At 49.5% G+C, this 20670-nt stretch overlaps 3 protein-coding genes and 1 long non-coding RNA gene across 4 annotated transcripts; 3 read left to right on the plus strand and 1 right to left on the minus strand.

The window, feature by feature from the left end:
• Window positions 1-242: 242 nt before the first annotated feature.
• On the minus strand, window positions 243-1472 carry LOC112894961 (chromatin-remodeling ATPase INO80-like). Its single transcript, XM_025962818.1, has 2 exons — window positions 1361-1472; window positions 243-1016 (listed from the first exon to the last, which is right to left on the minus strand). The coding sequence occupies exon 2, from the start codon at window positions 999-1001 to the stop codon at window positions 642-644; it is 360 nt and encodes a 119-aa protein (XP_025818603.1). The 5' UTR covers window positions 1002-1016; window positions 1361-1472; the 3' UTR covers window positions 243-641.
• Window positions 1473-5950: 4478 nt separating this feature from the next.
• LOC112873642 lies at window positions 5951-7258 on the plus strand. The gene is made up of 2 exons (XR_003224795.1): window positions 5951-6354; window positions 6896-7258. It is a non-coding gene; the product is annotated as an uncharacterized LOC112873642 (long non-coding RNA).
• Window positions 7259-11090: 3832 nt separating this feature from the next.
• LOC112880727 (acetyl-coenzyme A synthetase, chloroplastic/glyoxysomal) lies at window positions 11091-18318 on the plus strand. Its single transcript, XM_025945478.1, has 18 exons — window positions 11091-11474; window positions 11825-11971; window positions 12071-12226; window positions 12368-12490; window positions 12578-12746; window positions 14287-14369; window positions 14496-14597; window positions 14666-14754; window positions 14873-14963; window positions 15277-15390; window positions 15933-16009; window positions 16090-16168; window positions 16291-16359; window positions 16449-16624; window positions 16721-16777; window positions 16884-16974; window positions 17072-17170; window positions 17904-18318. The coding sequence occupies exons 1-18, from the start codon at window positions 11262-11264 to the stop codon at window positions 18087-18089; spliced, it is 2121 nt and encodes a 706-aa protein (XP_025801263.1). The 5' UTR covers window positions 11091-11261; the 3' UTR covers window positions 18090-18318.
• Window positions 18319-19583: 1265 nt separating this feature from the next.
• LOC112880736 (peptidyl-prolyl cis-trans isomerase) lies at window positions 19584-20538 on the plus strand. Its single transcript, XM_025945488.1, has one exon. It carries the CDS (start codon window positions 19680-19682, stop codon window positions 20196-20198), a length of 519 nt encoding a protein of 172 aa, XP_025801273.1. The 5' UTR covers window positions 19584-19679; the 3' UTR covers window positions 20199-20538.
• Window positions 20539-20670: the final 132 nt, after the last annotated feature.

Raw genomic sequence — 20670 nt, forward strand, 5'->3', positions numbered from 1 at the left:
AAGCACAGACCATGCATCACGCTCTGGAATCTACGCAAGATGAAGATTTTTACGAACGGCACCAACTCTAACCGAAAGGAAACAGGTAACTGAAGCGTTTCTGAAAGGAAAGCGGCCAAGAGATGCTGCTGCTTCACACTGGAGCCACGGTTCAGCAAGAATCCAACCGCTACAGTAATGAGCATCAATCAGTACGCCACCATCCTGCCCGGTGGAAGCACAAGCCATCACACTCCCAGACATCACAAAAGGGGTGGTACTCCAATACTAGAATGGCAAATGGCGGTAATTTAATTACATAGGCCTCCGTTTTCACCGTCTCTCAGCTGGCGATCCAGGAGGTAGAAGAAGGGGCTGAAGCAAGGACAAGGAGAAGCTGGGCTGGAGCATCATCATATCTGAAGGAGGGAGGGAGGCAGGCGGGAATCAAGCAGCAGAAACCGAGGGATCCCACACAGAAATGACAGGAGGAAACGCGAAATGCGAAAGCAAAAATCTTCCGGTAACACGGCGGATCACAGCAAGGGGAATACTAATAGGCTCCCTTCTTCTGACGCTCGATCATATTCTTGTCATGGTCTCTCCCTTCCTCTGGCCTCTGCTCCTCGCTCATCTTCTTGGGTTTCTTGGTCCGCGACGATTCACTGGGCCTCGACGGTGCGGGAGGAGGCGGGGGACGGGACGCCCTGCGCCGGCGCGGCGGCGGGGGAGGTGGGCGGGGACGGGTGCGGGTGGCCGTGGCCGTGGCCCTGGGAGTTGGTGCGGTGGAGGCGGCACTTGAAGGACCCCGCGTGCGTCGGGGGCGCGCACACGCACTTGCCCCCGCCGCCGCCGGCGTGGCTGTGGCCGCCGCCGGAGGACGCGGACGAGAAGCTCCGGCGCATGGTGCGCGGCGACGACGCCGCGGCGCCGGTCGGGGTGGTGCCGGCGCTGTGGTGGTGGTGGTGCGGGCCGTGGAACCGGCCCTCCTCGCCCGTCGTGTCCACGTAGTTGGACGCCATGCGTTTTCCGCCGGCCTGCAGGTTCCGGGAGATCGTCGTCAGAGCTCGCGCGTCGCGCGCCGCCTTAAAACGAATCGCAGCACAAGGGCAAACCGCTCGAAATAATAAATACAGAATCCTGGAGTAAATCCTCGCGCGTAACGCAGCGAAGGCAATCAAATCAAAGGATGCTATTTTCCAGTACGAATCAGGCACCATCCAGTTAGTGACGTTCCAGTACTGACAGTCGCAGAATTCACTCTCCAAACACAGGTCTAAGATAAGCAAGTAGTACCACATCTCAACTCGCTTTCTTAATATGTTATCGTAGCGCCAGCAGATAAGATCGAGCGGAAGATAAGAGGGGCGGAGAAGGCTACCTACACGGACGAAGACGACGAAGAGGATAAAAACGGCAGGAGGAGGAAGACGACGGCGGCGGCGGCGGGGTCACGCTTGTCGAAGCGGCAAACTGCGTTATCCAGGCCCCTGGCGCCCATTTTATAGCCCCGGCGAGGGGGAGAGGTGCCCGCGGGCAGGCCGGGCAGGGGCTGCCCGGGAATCCCTCCGCCAACCCGAACCCACCACCACCCCTCGGCGCAGCCCCCTGGTGGGTCCGCGCGCAAACGGATTTGGAGCCATCCGGGCCCGGCCGAGGACGCGCGCGGGCTGGCCCTGCCTGCGGATACGTGGGTACTCCAGAGTTTCACACGCGTACGTGTGATGTACACCTACGAGTACTATACACTGATCTGTGGGCGTGCAGGGCCGAGAGTGTAGATCGGGATGCAGAGTGCCCACAGACTCCGTGCCCTTTCCTGGGTGCGGCGCCTGGTAGGCTAGGCTCAGGCTTTGTGAGAAAATCAAAAATATGACCGAGCCCGATCGAGTGCGGGGGCTAATTTGTTGTTGTTACCTCCAGCTAAGAACGCGTCCCCACCTAATGGCGCGATTAGAAAAGGAGGCCAGCGCACCGTTGGAACGTACGTGTCAACCTGCCAATCATGGGGGGGACACACGTGCCGCCCGGCACATGGCTATGGCCCTGAGCCATGCGTGCCTATCCATCTCTAAACAAAGGAAATTACAAGCTTGCAGTGCAGGTCCGTCCGCAGGAACTGAACTGCTTGGTAGTCCGCGTGTCCTGGCGAGTCCGACGCGCCGACGTCCCCGGTTCTCAGCGGAGCACGCCGGCGCGCTCTCCCCTGTGGCTCGCGGCCGCAGCCCGCATCATCGGGGTAGAGAGAGAGACTGCTAAGCTAGTGATGGGCAAAGAAAAACCAAGGATACGGTAACCGACCGGACCCGCGAGCAGTCAGCACGCGCGGCAAACCACCGGCCGCGACGTGTCGAGGCGGCCGGCCGCGCGGGCGTGGCGCGCTTGGACTGGTCCGGCCGCCCTGACGCCGCACCGCGACCGATCGTGTGGACGCGGCCTCCCGCCACCACGAATCTCGCGGCCAAACAAAGCCGCCTGCGAGGTAGGCTGCGCGACGACGGCGGCCGCGTTCGCGCCGTCGGAACAGCGGAGGAACGAGGATTCCCAGTTCCAGAAGCCACGGACTCTCCACGAGCCGCCGTCCACGCCGCCCTGTAAAGCCAGCGGGGCAGCCGGCGGCGCGGACACGTCGCGCGCGCGAGCACTCGTCGCCGCCGTCCTCATCCTCACCGAGCTTGGGGCCACGGCGAGCCGGAGCCCGGATCGCGATCGCCGTTGCGTCTTCGCCGCTGCCGCTTGCTACTCCTCCTAGGTTTTTCTGTCCTCGCGAAGCTATCCGTTTATCGCGTATCGTGCAAGTGGGCAGCTGGCTTGCTTACCCCGATGGAAATATCGCGCGGATCAGGTGGCCCGAGCGACGACTGGTCCCCGGGCCCGTGGCCATTTGGGAGACTACCATGATTAGGGACAAGAAAACAGGGCATTGTGGATAAACATCAAGGCGCGCGCGCCTGTCGGATCCGTCCACCGGAGGTTCGTCGCATCTCGCCGCGGTGACCAGCGCTGCCGTGGCCTCGAGCGTCCCAGCTCCCACACCCTACTGCGCAGCGCTTCTGGTTAGTTCTGGGGTCATTGCATGTCCTCGCAATGGAGATGCGTCTCGCCATGGGGAAGAACGTTTGAGGTTTCTACCACTAATCTTCACTGAACTGAAACCGTCACTGCTGCTGCTGCCAACGCATCGATGATTCGATGAACATTCACCTGGGAGAAAAGCTGTTTGGCATCGATCAGTCCCTGGAAAGTGGTGGTAGCGACGGCAATCCATCCTCGACCTTATATTTTGTTACCACCACTACTGTTCGGCAGATCCGATCTGCGCGTGGTACGTACGTTGCGCTCATCATGAAACGTGAAGCTACCCCGGCCGTGTGGCCCCTGCGACGCCCACCATGAGCTAGCGCACGACAAAGGACGGCCACCTCGGCGCCCTTGTACTATCTTTCTTCCCGGGGGTGCAGCCGTGCAGGTGAGCCAGCGCACACGGAACACCGTCGATGCGGGGAAGCCAAGCAATCCCTCCCCCTCTCCCTCCAACCGAGTTGCTTTCAGGCTTTCAGTGGCCGTCGCCATCGACCGTCGCCGGAACATCGACGCCGCCCCCGTTCTGCTGGCTGAGCTGGCCCCCCTCCAATTAATCGCTGCACTGTTCGTGTCTCCAATTCTCCATGACGTGTCTAGTGCTGCCGATTTGAGCCGTTTCTACACTGTGCTGGCCGGTGCCAGATCGGCGTCGTTACACTGGAGACTGAAGGATTCTCATGCCCTCTGGAGAGATCGGCCGTTCTGCAGCTAAAGTACTAGGCATTTAGCACAGTATTTTTTTTTGAAAAATCACCACAGTAGTAATATGAGGCGTCGGCCTTCGTCCAAGTCAGGGCAAGGCCCACGTGGCCCGACCTGTCCGTCCATGTCGACATGCATACTACAACGACGTTCTACCGGCTTTATTTGGAGGCATTTTTTTTCAGCAGACCACGTTCTACTTTCAAAGTTTAAGAGGAAATTAAAAATCCAAACCAAAATTCCACTAGCAGAGCCAGGTATCCTCCTGTTCGCTAACGACGTTGTGTGTTGGAGTAATTCCTCGTATGGCTGTTCGTGGTCCCTCCATCTGCTCTTGAGCGCCTCATGAATCTGAACATGGCGACTCATCAGCTGCAATTCCATCCTTTTTCTAGGCCCAATTTCTCCCCTACTTGTGGTGGTTACACAAAGGGAACGTCGGCATCTCATGGGGTAATCTAACAACTGAAAACTTATCTAGGATGCCGGATGGGATGCGCTTGGGTTTGGTAGGAAGGTGTATCCATCAGCTAGCCGGTGAGTGACTGGCCCAGGAGGAGGAGGAGGATAGCAACGTCTCATGACGGCCCTGCTCTGGTGCAGGGTATTTTCTGGAAGGAGCTAGCTCAGCACCAGTCCGTAAACAATGGCGGCCACTGCCACCGTTGCGCGTACGCACACCATAATGCCGTAGTTTAATCTGCTAATCCACTTGGTTGCTCGAGCCAATTCGCTGCAATTATTGGCCCCCCGGTTTGTGGATCCTGCTTGCTGCGTCTCCCACCCCATGGATGCAGTTGACGAGCAGGGAAAAAAGATATGATGAACGCGTGCAGTGTTAGTCTTTGCCGATGAACAGTTGAAGTCCAAGTGCTCGGTGAACGGAACGGCTCTTGCTTGGTCCATGCTATGTTAGCTGAAGGTTTCAGCAATAGTGACTTGCACGGTCGACCGCCGTCATGCCGTGGTTTTTCTTTTCAGATATATCTTGGAAAGTGCGAGAATCCTGATTTGACATCCTTCCTCTCGCAGCTTTTGCGCCATCCGATCATTGTACCACGTACCCTCCTAAAGATCAAACCCCGATGAATCTGTCTCTGACGCCACCAACCAGACGAAGCAAGGGCAAAAGCCGTCATGGGGGTCAGGACCGTACTGATGAATGGAGGAGCCATGCCACTGAAGCTTGTGCTTGGCCCTTTGGGGCGACGAAAGGGTGTGCTTCCTCAGTAATCAGCTCGCATCATGCAGCAAGGAAACAAAAGGCTGCCGACCGTGGCGCTGCCCGGATCAACATGGGCGCCACTGCCACTCGACCTAATTAAACTGGCCATGTCCTGACCTGACGCCAGTCTCGGTGAAAATATCAGCGGATCCCATCACCATCTAGATCAGGACGCCGTGTAGTGTAGCACCCCATTTTCGATCGCTCGGCATGCCATCGTACACTCCAAGCGGTAGCCTTTGTAGGCTTCGGAGACAACAAGAGTACGTGGTACAACTGTATAAAGAATACGAGGCTACCTGACGCGCGAGATGCAGCGCCGTCCTCGGCGTTCCTCTGCGGAATTACGCCGTGCGACGCGCGAGAGCACGTGTGCTAGGCTGCCAGTGCTAGCTCTAGCGAAACGCGACGTACGGTGTCGCTGTCGCGTTGTGGGAGGCAAATATAATAAGTGGTGCTAGACCACGGACATGCTTATCCTCAAGGTATAAGATAATCCGGCGATAATGAGGGCAGCGACTACAGCGATGATCGATGGTTGGTTGGCTCGCTGCTTTGTTTGGCCTTCATTCAGAGATAGCATACATGCATCGTCGAATATCTCTTCATAGCTAGAGTTGGCTACGTGCCCGCTGCGCAGCTGCGTGCTGTTCTCTGTGCTCGTGGGTTCATCTAAACCCTAAATCCTAAAGCCGTTGGCTTTTAGTTCGGCTAGCCGTTGGCTTTTAGTTCGGCTAGCGATGTGGTACTAAAGCACAGGCGCCCCCCTCGTCTAGTCATGTGTGTATTATTGCTTGTGACGGCCGGATGGCCCACGGCAAAGGGTGGATCTCCTGCGGCCCGGACGCAGCAACGATGCCTTGCCAGGCGTGCCGGCCCAAAGGCCAACGCTGCCACGGTCGCGCGGCACTGCGGCAGCCATTTTCATCCGTGCCTCCTCTCCAGCCCTGCAAGGCTCAGTTCCGCACAGAGTACTGCAGAATCAAGTTTTCAATGGGCCTAAGCACTTATGGACTGCGTCCAACAATTTTCCTTGTGTCTGGGGCAAAGAGATAAAAACACTACTAGTGCTCTGTTGTCAAGGGCCCAAGAGATCCATTTTTGTTGTTCACAGCTTCACGTGATTCTGTTCGTTTCCCAATCCCAACCCTGCCCTCTGGCCTCTGGGGGTCCAATGCAGTTGTACTCGCCTCTTGCTCTCGTCCCGCCCCCGACGGATGAGGCGACCTCATTTCCCCCCTAACGACTCTCACTCGTAGGAGCTCCTCTACCGAGCTCTCATCCGGCGACGGCGCCAACGGCCGGCCCTCCATCGCCTCCACGGAGCTTTTCCGGCGCCGTCCACGGAGGTTTCCCCGCGCTAGGTATGTCGATTTCTCGACTCCGGCGGCCATGCAGTCTAGGCAATCTAGGGGAGGGAGGGGATAACCTGTAGATCCGGCGGCGGCCCGTCCCGCGGCCGCGGCCATGGGACCGGCAGTCATGCCCGTGAGAGCCGGCGGCGAACCACCCCGCGGCCTGCGCCCGAGGGGGCTGGCGGCGCCCCGCCCCTCGGCCTGCACCCGATGGGAGCTGGCGGCGCCCCGCCCCGCGGCCTGCGCCCGATGGGGTCGGCGGCAACCCGCCCCGAGGCCGCGCCCAATGCGCCGATGCGGGGCTCCGCGGCCATCTGGCGCCGCCCGCTGTGCGCCGATGCGGCGCTCCCCAGCCGTCCCGCCCCTCGCGCTGCACGCACCTGCCGCGGCCGGCCCGCCCTGGCTCTGCACGCCGCCTGCTGCTTGCGCCTCGCACTGCACGGTGCGGCCGTCCTGCCCCCACGCCGCTAGCTGCTTGCCTGGCTGCTAGGGATAGGAGATTTTATCCCTGGCTGCTATTTAATTTCTTTTTACTCATGCTCAACTGCAGGAGGTCGAAATGCAAAGCTGGATGAAATTGATGGAGAATAATTTTGGAAGCAATGAGCTTGATGCTGATGAGTTCAATTTTAGAGCAATGCCCGACGAACAAGCCTCTACGGCTCTACAGAGGCACCTACGGAGGCTTCTCCCACCTTGAAGATATGAAACAAGAACAAGAAGAGACGAAAAATACCGCCGTTCGAAATATAGCCGTTCGATTATAGCCGTTGCAAATACAGCTGTTGTTCAAATAATCATTAGCTGCCAAATTATTAAGAAACTAATGGTTATAAATAATTCCGTTCATAAATTATTGGTAGGAAATATAACATTCATAAAATCATTATTGATAATAAACACCGTTTCGATATAGACAGATTGCTGTTTTGTTAGAATATCTTGCTTGTCAACATCACAAACAGTCCTCAAGACCTTTTTTCGGTCGATATACACAGGTTGGTGTCTTCTCACGCAGCTGGGGTTCTCCCTCTGATCAAGTAGCTAGCTCTATCTAATCTTATTAGAAGTATTAAATAAAATCTAATTATAAAACTAATTATAGAGCCTCTGGAGTAATTCGCGAGACGATATAACAGGTACATCAATCCATGATAAGCGGATGGTTACGGTAGCATCACTGTAGCAAATTATAGATTAATTATGTTCATTAAATTCGTCTCGCGAATTAGCACCTATATGTGAAAAAAAAATTATAAATAAATTTTATTTAATACTCTAAATAGCGAGATTGTGGTTTGATACGATGGGCTAAACTGACCTGAATCTGACGCTACAGCGACGCAACACGCGCAGATATTTTTTTTCAGCCGCTTGGTAGATCCCCCAACCAAAGTTTAGTCCCGGCGGCGTCGCGATCCACGCGCCAAGGCCTGACTCCATGCCAAGCTCAAAAGCCAAAACCAACCAACCATGCACATCAATGTCGTGCATCCTTTTCAGTCTTCATGATTAAAGCATGCATGCATGGTGGATATCTCAACTCTTAACACATCGATCCGACCCCTGCTGTTTTGTCTCGGCAATCGGCATTTCGCTTTCGTCACCCAACATTATTCCAACCTGCTTGCTGGATTTTATCGATCGATTTTGGCTTTGAGAGCGTTGAGCAATATAGCTGAAAACTAGCTGCTTGAGAGTGGCAGCGGCAGGGTCTACAACGGAAACCCTACAGGGTCAATTCTAGTCATTCAGATTATATATGTATCCCTCTTTGTATGGATTCATATGAACATCCAATTTCTTGAAAAAAAAATTCAGATTATTTAGACAATTCGTCAACAGTATGATGAAGGTTCTAGCTATGCATGTCTTGTGTCTACACATCCACCTTCCTTATGTAAGTCATCGCCATATGATTCGACATTTTGCTCTGCGTCCACCACACTCTCTTCCAATGGTCCCCTACTAATTACCAGTTTAGCACGTGCTAGGTGGTCTCTAGCTTAGGCTCATAATTTTAGAAAATACGGTTGTAGTAGTTTCAAAAAATAAAAATTAACATGTCCACTAAATGATGCTTCCTTTTTCTTCCACGCCCCATCGGCGCTCCATTCCCTTTTTCTCATGTGCAGAGCGCACAATATTTGGATCAATTAAACATGTCAAAGTAGTATCAATAAAAAAGTATAAAATATATTCTGAAAAAAATCATAAAAAGGTTTTGCAAAAGCTTTTAGACTTTGCAAGAAAATATTTATAAAACCTTTGAAAAAATTACATGTGTCACCTTTAATTATATTATAGTCTTGGTATGTTTGGAACAAGAGGCAATTTACGGTTTATTTTAATCTGAAATATAAAAAAAATCATGATAAATATGATAACTGAAACAGAAGCATTGTTTACTGTGCTTGCAACAACGATAACAAATTTAAACAGAAAGTTTAGGATGATGTATCCACAAGTGGGGCCAGTGCCGAAAGCAACGAATGCGCTATTACTCATATCAGTCGATATTCCGGTCAAGCCTGTTCCATGTAGCCGATCGAAAGCTGATGCTCTGCGGATGTTCGCAGTGCAGTTGTGCCGCCGGAAGTAGTCTCGCAACAACTTGTCGGGAGTAGGTGCAACGAGCAGTCGCGTAGATGCGTTTCCCAAAAATTTGATCGCCGTCCACTCGGTTCGAATGGAGTTCCGGAGGCACGCCCTTACAACTAGTCTGTGCGCCTAGACTACTGGAACGGAGATGCAGTGGAGTATGTGTGTTGTTTAGTGCGCGTGGAAGAGAAGAGAAGTGTCATATGTATAGACCCTGGTAGACCTTTGGGTGTCCAGTTCATCGCAGCAGTGACAACCATCAACCAGCGTCAGCTACCAGCAACCCTCAACCATAATAGCTATTAGTAACTGATGATCATCGGTGGTCAGTCATCCCTCATCAGTCTGGCCATAAATTACTATCAACCAGCGTCGGGTACTTAGTCATCAATCAAAGTTCAAAACAGCAAAATACGCCCAAGCCTAGCCCACACATCCCGTCGCCTCAGCTCCCGAGGCGAGCAAGCGCGTGTACGTACCCTTGTATCCCTTTTTAACCTTCCTACCTGAACAGACTGCACCTTATAAGTTAGTTAAAGGATCCTCTCTCAACTTGTAAGGTGATTTAACCACTAGTGTAACTACCGCTATTTTTACGAGCCTTGAAATTATCTGATTAACTGGTCCAATTAATCCAATATGGTATACCAACCACCTTATCCATAACAAAATATCATTACAATTGGGCATAAGCAATTAAGCTAGCATCTTATTTTTTATTCTAAATGTGGTAAAAAAGAAGAAGAGAAAGGAAAACTCTAGAGCAATAGCATCAAGCCATGCCTGCCATACCTTAACCACCGGTATTAATTAATCTGCAAACAGCATAACCACTCCCGTATTCGTGGCTGTGATACCGCGTACCGCAGAAGGGTGGAGTTCGACCACGGTGACCGAGTCCCCGTCCTCGAAATGGACCCTCATTTAAACCCGAATAGAACCGGTGTTGTTGCCGGGTCACGGTCGCACGCCGCTGCAACCAACACATCGCAACCGAAGCTACGACCAAATACACCTGCAGCTGCAGGGCCCCACACCCCGCTAGCTCTTCTGCACCGTCGGTCCGCGCACGAACCGACCGCGCGGCCGCCGCCGCTTAGCCGGCGGCCAGCTGTGCGACTGTGCGAGAGGAGAGGCAGCACGACACGAGCGGCCAGCGATGATGCATCCGGCCCGGCCGCTGCACCCACCCACTGCTCGTCATGTGGATGCGCCGCCGGTACGCGTGGGCGGGCTTTCGTTTCGTTCTGGCGCGGCTGCTTCACGCTAATCGGCTGATGGTGGCGAGGCGATCGAATAAAGAATTGTCGGGGGGCGCACCTCGCTTCGGCGATGCTCGTGCACGACCAGCAGGGGATAGAATAAACTAGGATACGGTGGCAATCTGATAAGCTTTTCTTCGGTTCCCCTTCCCCAACAAACACGGTCAGGCAGGCAGACCCACTAATCAGCAACCGCCAGTAACGCCGTGACGCGGCAGAGTTTTTTTTCCCCCCTTTACCTGCTGGCCAATGGGAGGGACCCGTCCAGTGCATTTCCGCTGGAGTCAACGGGTTTTTTGCAGGGGATGGAGGATGGACTACGGCGTACGGGTAACCATGACAGAAGGTCAGTTTTACCTTTTGTTTTATTTGGTTAGTTCCGACGTTATTTTGTTGGAAACAAGTGAACTTGTGTAGGTTCGTAGGAGGTTGTAACTCGCGCGACACGCCAACTCATAAATTTTTTGCATAAATGACATCCCATACTACGACAAGATGCCCGAGGTCATGTCATATTGTTCGCAAATTATGTGGAATAATATGGCTTTGTTCATTATATGCAACTGTTTATATGCCGTGATAAGATAACAAAATGAGAGCGGTAGAATAAGCACGAGCTATGATTACTCAGACCAAATACATTCTAAATCAATCGAAGACGTTGAAACGAGAATGGAATAAATCTCGGCATTTCCCTTGCCTCACCATCTATTTGGTCTTTGCCAATAAGGCGAATTTCTATTCCTCCTCTGGATCCTGTACACTAGAAATCAAAGAGGTACCATTCAAACCTACTCACACTATTCAATTCGATTTCGCCCCTCTCACCAGAGATTGAGAGAAGTATCATCGCGGAAAAACAAGCGAAGCAAAAGTCAACACGAGGACTGGGCCGGTAGCTCTGGCAGTAGCTGGGAGATCGATCGGTCACCACCGTTTATAAAGAGAGAGAGTCCACCGGTAGCCATCGCTGACGCCGCCCGCCCCCGCCCGGATCTCGCTGCTGCCTCCCTCTCGCCCCCGCTCACCGTCGCCGCGCCACCCGCCACCGCCATGGGCACGGCCAACGGCGAGCAGCCGGCGGCGGGCGCTTCCTCCGACAAGCTCCGCCACGTCGAGTCCATGTCGCAGCTGCCCTCCGGCGCCGGCAAGATCTCCGGGATCAACGCCGTCGTGCTCGGCGAGTCGCTCGCCGCCGAGGAGAACGACCTCATCTTCCCCAGCCCCGACTTCTCCGCCAACGCGCTCGTCTCCTCCCCGAAACAGGTTGGTAGGGACCGAAACTCGGTGCTCGTCCACTGCGTGCGTGCGCTTCTTGATTCTTGTTGCTGAAGCCAAAAATCGAGTCTTTTATCCAATCAATGGCTTCCTCTAGACTGAGGCGTTTGCTTTAGCACATAGGTGCTTTTCATTTCGGGCGTCGTACAACCTTGGAAGCACGAGTGATTAGTCATGATCAGGCTTGTGGGTAAAGTCCGACAGGGACATAAATAGTGCATCCAAATTGGGAACTACTACAATTTTTATCTGCGCCTGTGCTTATTTTTCATTTTGTATTTGATAATTGTGGTGTAATGAAGTTGTGATCTTTGTGTGATTTTCATGATCGGCATCAGTATCAGGAGATGTATCAGAGGTCCATCAAGGACCCGTCGGGGTTCTGGTCGGAGATTGCCGAGACCTTTTACTGGAAGGAGAAGTGGAACCCCAGTGAGGTGTGCTCGGAGAACCTCGATGTCACCAAGGGACCTGTCCAGATCAGCGTAAGTGCTATTTGATGGGTGTTAGGTAAATTTGGCATCCTTTATAATGGAATGGGCACGGTGGTTCTGAATCATCTTACGATTCTTGGTCCTGTGCAGTGGTTTAAGGGAGGGAAAACCAATATATGTTACAATGCTGTTGACCGCAACATCGAGTCTGGTAATGGGGACAAGATTGCAATGTACTGGGAGGGTAATGAGCCCGGTCAGGATGGGAAGCTCACATATTCTGAGCTCCTGGAGAAGGTTTGCCAGGTAAATGCATGCTCATATCTGAAAAAATTGACAGAAGAAAAACTGTGAATGACAAATGCACTAGCACACATGTCAACACGTGTGCTTAGAGGTTGAAGGAAGATAACCAAACCTGAGGCATCTTTTTATGTACTTTGGTAGCTTGCAAATTACTTGAAGAGCGTTGGTGTTGGCAAGGGTGATGCTGTGATAATCTACTTACCAATGTTGCTGGAGCTGCCCATTGCCATGCTTGCTTGTGCCCGCATTGGTGCTGTTCACTCGGTAACGGCTAGAACTACAAGCTGTGATGGCTATCTTGTCAATCCTAGTTTTTCATTTTCTATGTTGTGATGCATCATGCTTGTTCAGGTTGTGTTTGCTGGCTTCTCAGCGGATTCACTAGCCCAAAGGATTGTTGATTGCAAGCCTAAGCTTGTCATCACATGCAATGCTGTGAAGCGTGGCGCCAAGCCCATCCTTCTCAAAGATATAGTGGATGCAGCTTTGGTTGAAAGTGAGAAGAATGGAGTCTCTGTAGGTATGCACTGGGATCTGGTCTTGGTACACGTGTTGATAATTTTGAACTGTTAACAGGTGGCGCTATTTTGTACTCGCAATTTTCTTTCCCATGGGTCATTAATGTTTTTTGCGACATCATGCCAAAAACAAACCTCATACGAAGATAGATACATAGGGCTAAGGGTTAATTTTCATTAGGGTTCTCAATATGTAAAAAAGCTTTTTCATAGTTGTTCATTTATGGGAAGACACAAACTAAGGCCAAAAGTGAAATGAACAACCACCACAGATGGTAATAAGAACTGATTAAGCCTTGTTTCGGAAGTCATTCTAATAAAACATTGATGAGACAATCAATGGTGACTAAGTTTTGAGAAGTTGCAAATTGGTCTTGTATATCACCGATCACAAACCTACTGGATTTAACACAACAAAGGAAAGCAGTATGACCCAACATTTGAGTTTGGAACGTCTGATATTGTTTGTCCAAATGATAAAAAAAAAACCACCGAGGGACATGGATTTTGGATATAGAAAGCAAGGGATGCCCTAGCCAAAGGCACCTCAAAATAAGGTAGTTTTCAGTTGACCGATGCTGACTGTCAGATGATACTCGGATGATTCAAACATTGTCTTCCAGCTTCCGCATCTCTTCCTGTCTCACGATCTTCTCTTTATTTATCCCTGCATGCAGCGTTGTACCATCAACAAGCTCCCCCCATGCTCACCTTCTTCATCTTCAGTAGCTATCCCTCTGCCTGATCTTGGGGTGGCTGCCATGATTCCACTGCCCCTGCACCACCCAACTGTTGGTTCTCTGCCACACATGGATAGCAACGTCCCCACCACCTCAACCACTGTGCCATCCATCTGCCAAGGGAAACTCTAACACCGAGAACACATCTGAAGCCAAAAACTCTATCCCAAATCACGAATCTCGCCAGAATTGCTTAATGGATATCGTCAACTGATTTCAGGTGAAATTTCAGTCACCTGCAATATAGTAGGTGCCAGAAAACAACCCACTACTCTTAGGGGTACTGTAGGATATAGATGCTTCCAGACTAAAATCTTATTTGATTAGTATATAGTAAAATAAGGATAAATGAAATTCAAAGTACTCGTGTTCTGAAAAATCAATCACATCTGGTTTCCACGAAACTCAAAATAATAAGAGTAACATCAGATAAACTGAAAGTTAATTTTAGGCAATACCCTACCCTAACCAAATGTAAATGAAAAAGATATTTATACTAAAACCAGCTCAAACATTTATTTTGCCAGAACTGAGATTCAAACAAGCACTCACCTTTTGATAGTATAAACTGTCGCATTTGAATGATATTTATCCATTAATGCAATGATCTGCTTTGACCGGGGTGTACTATGTTGCTGCATTTGGCTCATAGTGTATTTAAGCTCAAGTATATTCTAATCTTGATAGCCAAAGCAACTTGTCTTTTTGGAATGTGGTTCATTCAATGAAGACATGTGAGAACCATTGAATACAGCCTGATTTGTAGTGTACTGATGTGGGCTTTCATTGTGCTGACTACTAGGTCTCTGTTTGACGTATGAAAATCAGTCAGCCATGAAGAGGGAAGACACAAAATGGCAAGCGGAAAGGGATGTTTGGTGGCAGGTGTGTGTTTCTCTCCTAAATGGAAACTTATTATATATGTTACTTATCCTATATTTCAAGGCATGTGCATAGCTACTGAGGATAACATTGCTTTTTTGATATAAATTGTTGCGCAATATCTTTCAGGATGTTGTGACAAAATTTCCAACCAAGTGTGACGTTGAATGGGTGGATGCAGAGGATCCGTTGTTCCTTTTGTACACAAGTGGCAGCACAGGGAAGCCAAAGGTACTTCTAACTGAGCTGGATTAAGCAGTTATTGCATTAGCCAAATATTAATCTCTTAGCGTATGTAGGGTGTGTTGCATACTTCTGGGGGCTACATGCTGTACACTGCAACAACCTTTAAGTATGCATTTGATTATAAGCCAACAGACATATACTGGTAAGTGGTGGCACATAAACTTTTATGGTTTTTTAGTTGTCTACCCTCATTTCTGTGTTGGCAATTATTCATAGAAGCTGCTATTTCCTTATAAATCCCACTATTTTGTTTGAACCAGGTGCACTGCAGATTGTGGCTGGATTACTGGACATAGTTATGTAACATATGGTCCTCTCCTGAATGGTGCTACAGTTCTCGTTTTTGAAGGGGTATGTTTCTACTTTTTTTGTCAGTATGTAAATTAAATTGTGGTATTTGATGATGAAAACAAATTCCCTAGTTTGATGGTTTTCTTCTGATTTCCTTTGTTGAACTTGTCTCCTTGTCTGAGAAATTATAGAAGTTCAATCTTCACTACACCAAAAGTCTAGTCTTACTATTTGAACAATGTTTGGCTACTTGCATTATGTTTGGTGTATTCATTGGATGCTTTCTACATCTTAAATTTCAATATGCTAGTAAGTTGGATTCTTGTTTTTAATTTCCTTTTTCCTGAAGTATTCTTTTGAATAATACATGTAGACTCCAAACTACCCCGATTCCGGCCGATGCTGGGACATTGTGGACAAGTACAATGTGTCAATATTTTATACTGCCCCAACTCTTGTTCGTTCACTCATGCGTGATGGCACTGAGGTATGCATAGCTCCTTTTCCTAATTCATAATTTAGTTTCATAACATTACACAGTTATCTGAACGAGGCCTCATGTGATGATGGGTATCAAATTACCCCCAGTACTTAAAGTATGTATCAACCTGATTGTCTTAAAATGATTGCCAGGCAGCAATTGCTGTTTAATTTGTTCTGTTCTGTTTGCTACGTGTCATTCTTTCCATACTAGCTAGTAAGATAAAACTGTTTTTGGAAGCGTATGATGGAGCCTGTATGCATTGTTACTGCTACATGTCTATTCCACAGCTCATAGGACCTAATGTAACTCTCCAAACGATCTATCAGTACCTACTTTATTTGCTATAAGAAGCTCTTATGACTAATCCACTGGGAGGGGATATCTGACTGTTGCTACTTTTCAAATGCTAATAAAGAAACTTTTCTAGTGCAAGGCTGAAAATTCTTACGAGATGATATTGTAATACTTTTAGATAATGTTAATACTCTTTATTTGTATGCCGGCTATGAGTATGCCTTCTCTGATTTTCTGCTATGCTTTTGAAGTATGTTACACGTTACTCTCGAAAATCTCTCCGAGTCCTGGGAAGTGTTGGTGAGCCAATCAATCCTAGTGCATGGAGGTGTGTGGACCTTTTGTCAACTGTTAACAATTTGAGCAGAAAAACTATAAAAGGTCATATCTCTGTTTACTTCATTTCAGATGGTTCTACAACATTGTGGGGGACTCCCGGTGCCCCATATCAGACACTTGGTGGCAAACTGAAACTGGTGGTTTCATGGTAAGATCTTTCCAGTGTACACCTCTTGTGAAATTTGAAATTTGGAATTCTCTTTGTGGATGCCACAAAATGATTGTGATTGTCATTGCTTTAATTTGGACTGCTGTGCGTGTTTTCTTTAGATCACCCCTTTGCCTGGCGCGTGGCCTCAGAAACCAGGTTCTGCAACCTTTCCTTTCTTTGGTGTTCAGGTAAACCCAATTTATCTGTGAGATGTAAAGGTATATAATTCCTTTATTTTTCTTTTATAATTCTAAACTGTTGCTTGTTTAATTTACAGCCGGTCATTGTTGATGAGAAAGGGCAAGAGATTGAAGGGGAATGCAGTGGATATCTTTGCATAAAGAAATCATGGCCTGGGGCTTTCCGGACTCTCTATGGAGATCATGAGAGATATGAGACCACATACTTCAAACCTTTCGCTGGGTACTATTTCACTGGTGATGGTTGCAGCAGGTAAGTTACCTATCCCCTAATATTATATGGGATCAAAGTGTATTGAAAGCAGTTTTACTTTTCCAAATAGTTTAGCTAATAGTCTTTTAATTCCAGGGACAAAGACGGCTACCACTGGCTGACTGGTAGAGTAGATGATGTTATCAATGTCAGGTAGGCTACCTGTTCGGTTCATGTCATTACTCATTAGAATTTAGTACATGTATGGCATCGCCGACTTTCAAGTGATAACTATCTTACCCTTCGTGTGAATATGTAGTGGACACCGAATCGGCACAGCTGAGGTTGAGTCGGCTTTGGTGTCACATCCACAATGTGCAGAGGCTGCTGTTGTTGGTGTTGAGCATGAGGTATAGGCTGCCGCTATATTTCTCTACTTTTGCATCCTCTCATTATCTTTGGTATCCTGCCATATGAGATTCTTAATTAATAAATTACCTTCTTCAGGTCAAAGGTCAAGGAATTTATGCATTTGTAACTTTGGTGGATGGTGTTCCGTATAGTGCGGAACTACGAAAAAGCCTCATACTGACCGTGCGCAACCAGGTATTTGATTTATTTTTGGATGTTATGACTGAAGAGGTCCACATTTTGTGTAGACAAATGGGCTGTACCTAATAGCAGAATATTCTTTTCTTGGTAGTTGGTTGGCATATGATGATGCTCTTAGATTTTGCACAATTGTCTTCCATTCTAAAGCAGAGTTAAAACTATGAAATTTCTTGCAGTTCCTAGAAATTTGTCAGGTCGAAGTCGAGACTAAAATGTTGTCACAATGCTAGCATGAACCATGGAGTAGCCACATATACGGCCAGTCCTACAAAGTAGTCAACAATATTTAATTGAAACACTCTGCACGGTTCAGGCAAGTAGTGTGAACTCTGTGTTAACTATATAAATGAAAGACAGCATAGAAAACATGGGCAGACAAAAGATGTAGGAATCAGTTAATCTTGGATCTGTTTGGGCATACCATTTCTCATATTGGCTCCTGCAATTAGGCATTCCAGCGGGTCAGCCAATGTGTAGTTGGGTTAACCATTCTAGTTCATTTGGTCTCTAAATCCAAGGAAAAGTATTGACCTAGCAATTAGGCGAAATAGGTTTGTAGTCAGATTTGCGCCCCCCCCCCAAAAAAAAAACGCACACACACACAGAGAAATTTAGCTACCTGAAATGCTTAGTGTGGCATCCCTTTATATGCTTTCACATGATTTGAACAAAAATTAATCAGTAAGCTTAATTTTCACATGGATTGGCATGCCTTTTGTTGTGGTAGATTGGGGCATTCGCAGCTCCTGACAAGATCCATTGGGCGCCCGGACTCCCTAAAACTCGGAGTGGCAAGATCATGCGAAGGATTTTGAGAAAAATTGCTGCACGGCAGCTGGATGAACTTGGGGACACAAGCACCCTAGCTGATCCTGGTGTCGTTGAGCAGCTAATTGCGCTCAGTGATTGCTAGGTTGTAGTGAATTGGGTGGTGGATGCATCCTTTGTATGCATGTTCCATTTCTCTTTCTGTATGATGAGTAGAATGTGCATTTGAGTGTTGAGAACTAAAGTGGGATGTGATGGTATGTTGTTCCGACGTTTCTTTTTTGGACTTCTGTATCGCATATCGAGATAGGTCCATCAAAATGTATCATTGATTGACACAATAAAATATGAATAAATCGTTTAAATTTTAGTTTGGCTTCTTTTGTAAAAACGGTATCCTTTGTTTTGGGGATTTGATTTGATAAAGTACTTCTTTGACTTCTTTTTGCATTATTAGCGATGTTCAGGTTTTGTGACTTTTGACCGAAAAAGGGGGAACACTTGAATCTTTATGTGAAAGTTTTAACCACCTTTTGGAGTTCAGGGAGAGATTTTGTTCCAGCACAAGCTTATTTTAGAACTTATATATTCATTAAACCTTCTATGCCTGTCCCAAATTTGAGGTAATCATTTTTTTTTCTGAAACAGAATTGGTTTCTTAGAAGGCAAGGGCATGCTTCTAGAATGAAGCATAACTACTTTAATCACTGAACTTGGATCAATTTCTAACAATAACAGTTGAGGTTTCCCTTGAGAACTTGTCGGTATCTGTACCATATTTCATGCAGATCCCAGTCTGTAGTCAATCTCATAATCAAAGTGCTCATGAGTGCTGATGGACTAGGCAGGGACGCAGGGTCATGAGCTAAACGGCATCATTTTCTGACCGCACACCAGACCTCGGCCTGGCCACCTACTTCTGCATCCTCTGGCTGTCCAAATCGAGGCCCTAACCGGTTTTGCGTCAACGTGTAGAAGATCGGATCGTGCACTCTGTTTCGGAATCCACTCGCGTATCGTTTCCGCTGGTTCATCCCATCCGTTCATGGATGGGGATGCGTGAAAGTGCTAGCCACTTGCGCCGTTGTTTATTCAACCGATCGCGAGCCGCTAAACCCGGAAGATTCTGAACCGGAGCGCTCGGAAGGAATTTCGCGAAACTTTCAGTGCGGTAGTATTCTATTCAACCTCGTCAGATCAAGCGCGGTAACCCGTGATCGGATGGGGTGTGTGTGTGTTTTTTCTACCTCGGGTTTTTGTCAGTTTTGTTATTTGTTTGCTTGCCAGCACTTGGCGCGATTAGATTACAGCAATGGTGCAGTGAAGGGATTGATGGCCAAACGAAACCTCCATCTGATTCAAGAATCAAGACGGGGATCAGATCGGAGGGGTGAGGGGCATAGGTTGGTGGTTACTCCGTGACGCTGCTGGCCCACCGGTCAGCCCCACCGGACGGCGTGGACGGCTCGAGGCCGCACAGCCTTTTCTCGCGGCTCTAGTTGGCTTTGAACGGACGGCCAGGGCCTGGGCCTGGGCCGGGCCACCCCCGCAGGCGGCCCGGCCCCCTCCCCTCCCCTCCCCTCGCGGTTCGCACCGCGCCGAGCCGGCCGGCTATTTAAACCGCACCGGGTCAGGTCGCCCCTCCCCAGATCCACCCATCCATCCCGAGACGAGCGGAAAATCTCCCCACCCCCAAAAAATCCCAAAACCCTAGGCTTCGGATCTCCCGATCTCGATGGCGAACCCCCGCGTGTTCTTCGACATGACCGTCGGCGGCGCCCCGGCCGGCCGCATCGTGATGGAGCTGTACGCCAACGAGGTCCCCCGCACCGCCGAGAACTTCCGCGCCCTCTGCACGGGCGAGAAGGGCGTGGGCAGGAGGGGCAAGCCGCTCCACTACAAGGGCTCCACCTTCCACCGCGTCATCCCCGACTTCATGTGCCAGGGCGGCGACTTCACCAACGGCAACGGCACCGGCGGCGAGTCCATCTACGGCGAGAAGTTCGCCGACGAGAAGTTCGTCCGCAAGCACACGGGCCCCGGGGTGCTCTCCATGGCCAACGCCGGCCCCAACACCAACGGCTCCCAGTTCTTCATCTGCACCGTGGCCACCCCGTGGCTCGACGGCAAGCACGTTGTCTTCGGACAGGTCGTCGAGGGCATGGACGTCGTCAAGGCCATCGAGAAGGTGGGCTCCCGCAGCGGCTCCACCGCCAAGGTGGTCAAGATCGCAGACTGCGGGCAGCTCGCCTAGATCCTCGATCGGATCTGTCTGCCCGGCCGCCCTCCCTCCGTCGTCGTCGTCGTCGGTTCCGCCTTCGTCCCTCCCTTCCATTCGATCTGTTCCCTCTGAATAAGACGACGGTGATCTGAGTTGAGTCGTGTCGAGTCGTTTATCGTGGTTTAATTAGGGGTTTAGGTGCTGGATCTGCGAATCAGCATGTGATGGATGGTGTCTCTGCCTGATCCGTGTTTCTGCTGTTATGGTATGGTCTCGAGGAATGAGAACTGGAACTTCCCTTTAGTGTTTCGGAATTGTTCTACTTGTGTGATGCGCCTTTGTGAAATTTTAATTTCTAATGCTTTTCTGTGAACTGCCATTCAAGTTTTATTTTGATCACCCCCTTTGCCTGGCGATGGCCTCAGAAACCAGGTTCTGCAACCTTCCCTCTCTCTGGGTGTTCAGGTTAATCGAACTTGTATGTGAAAAGTGAAGGTATATGATC

Source organism: Panicum hallii, chromosome 1 (assembly GCF_002211085.1).
Source record: "Panicum hallii strain FIL2 chromosome 1, PHallii_v3.1, whole genome shotgun sequence".
NCBI lineage: Eukaryota > Viridiplantae > Streptophyta > Magnoliopsida > Poales > Poaceae > Panicum > Panicum hallii.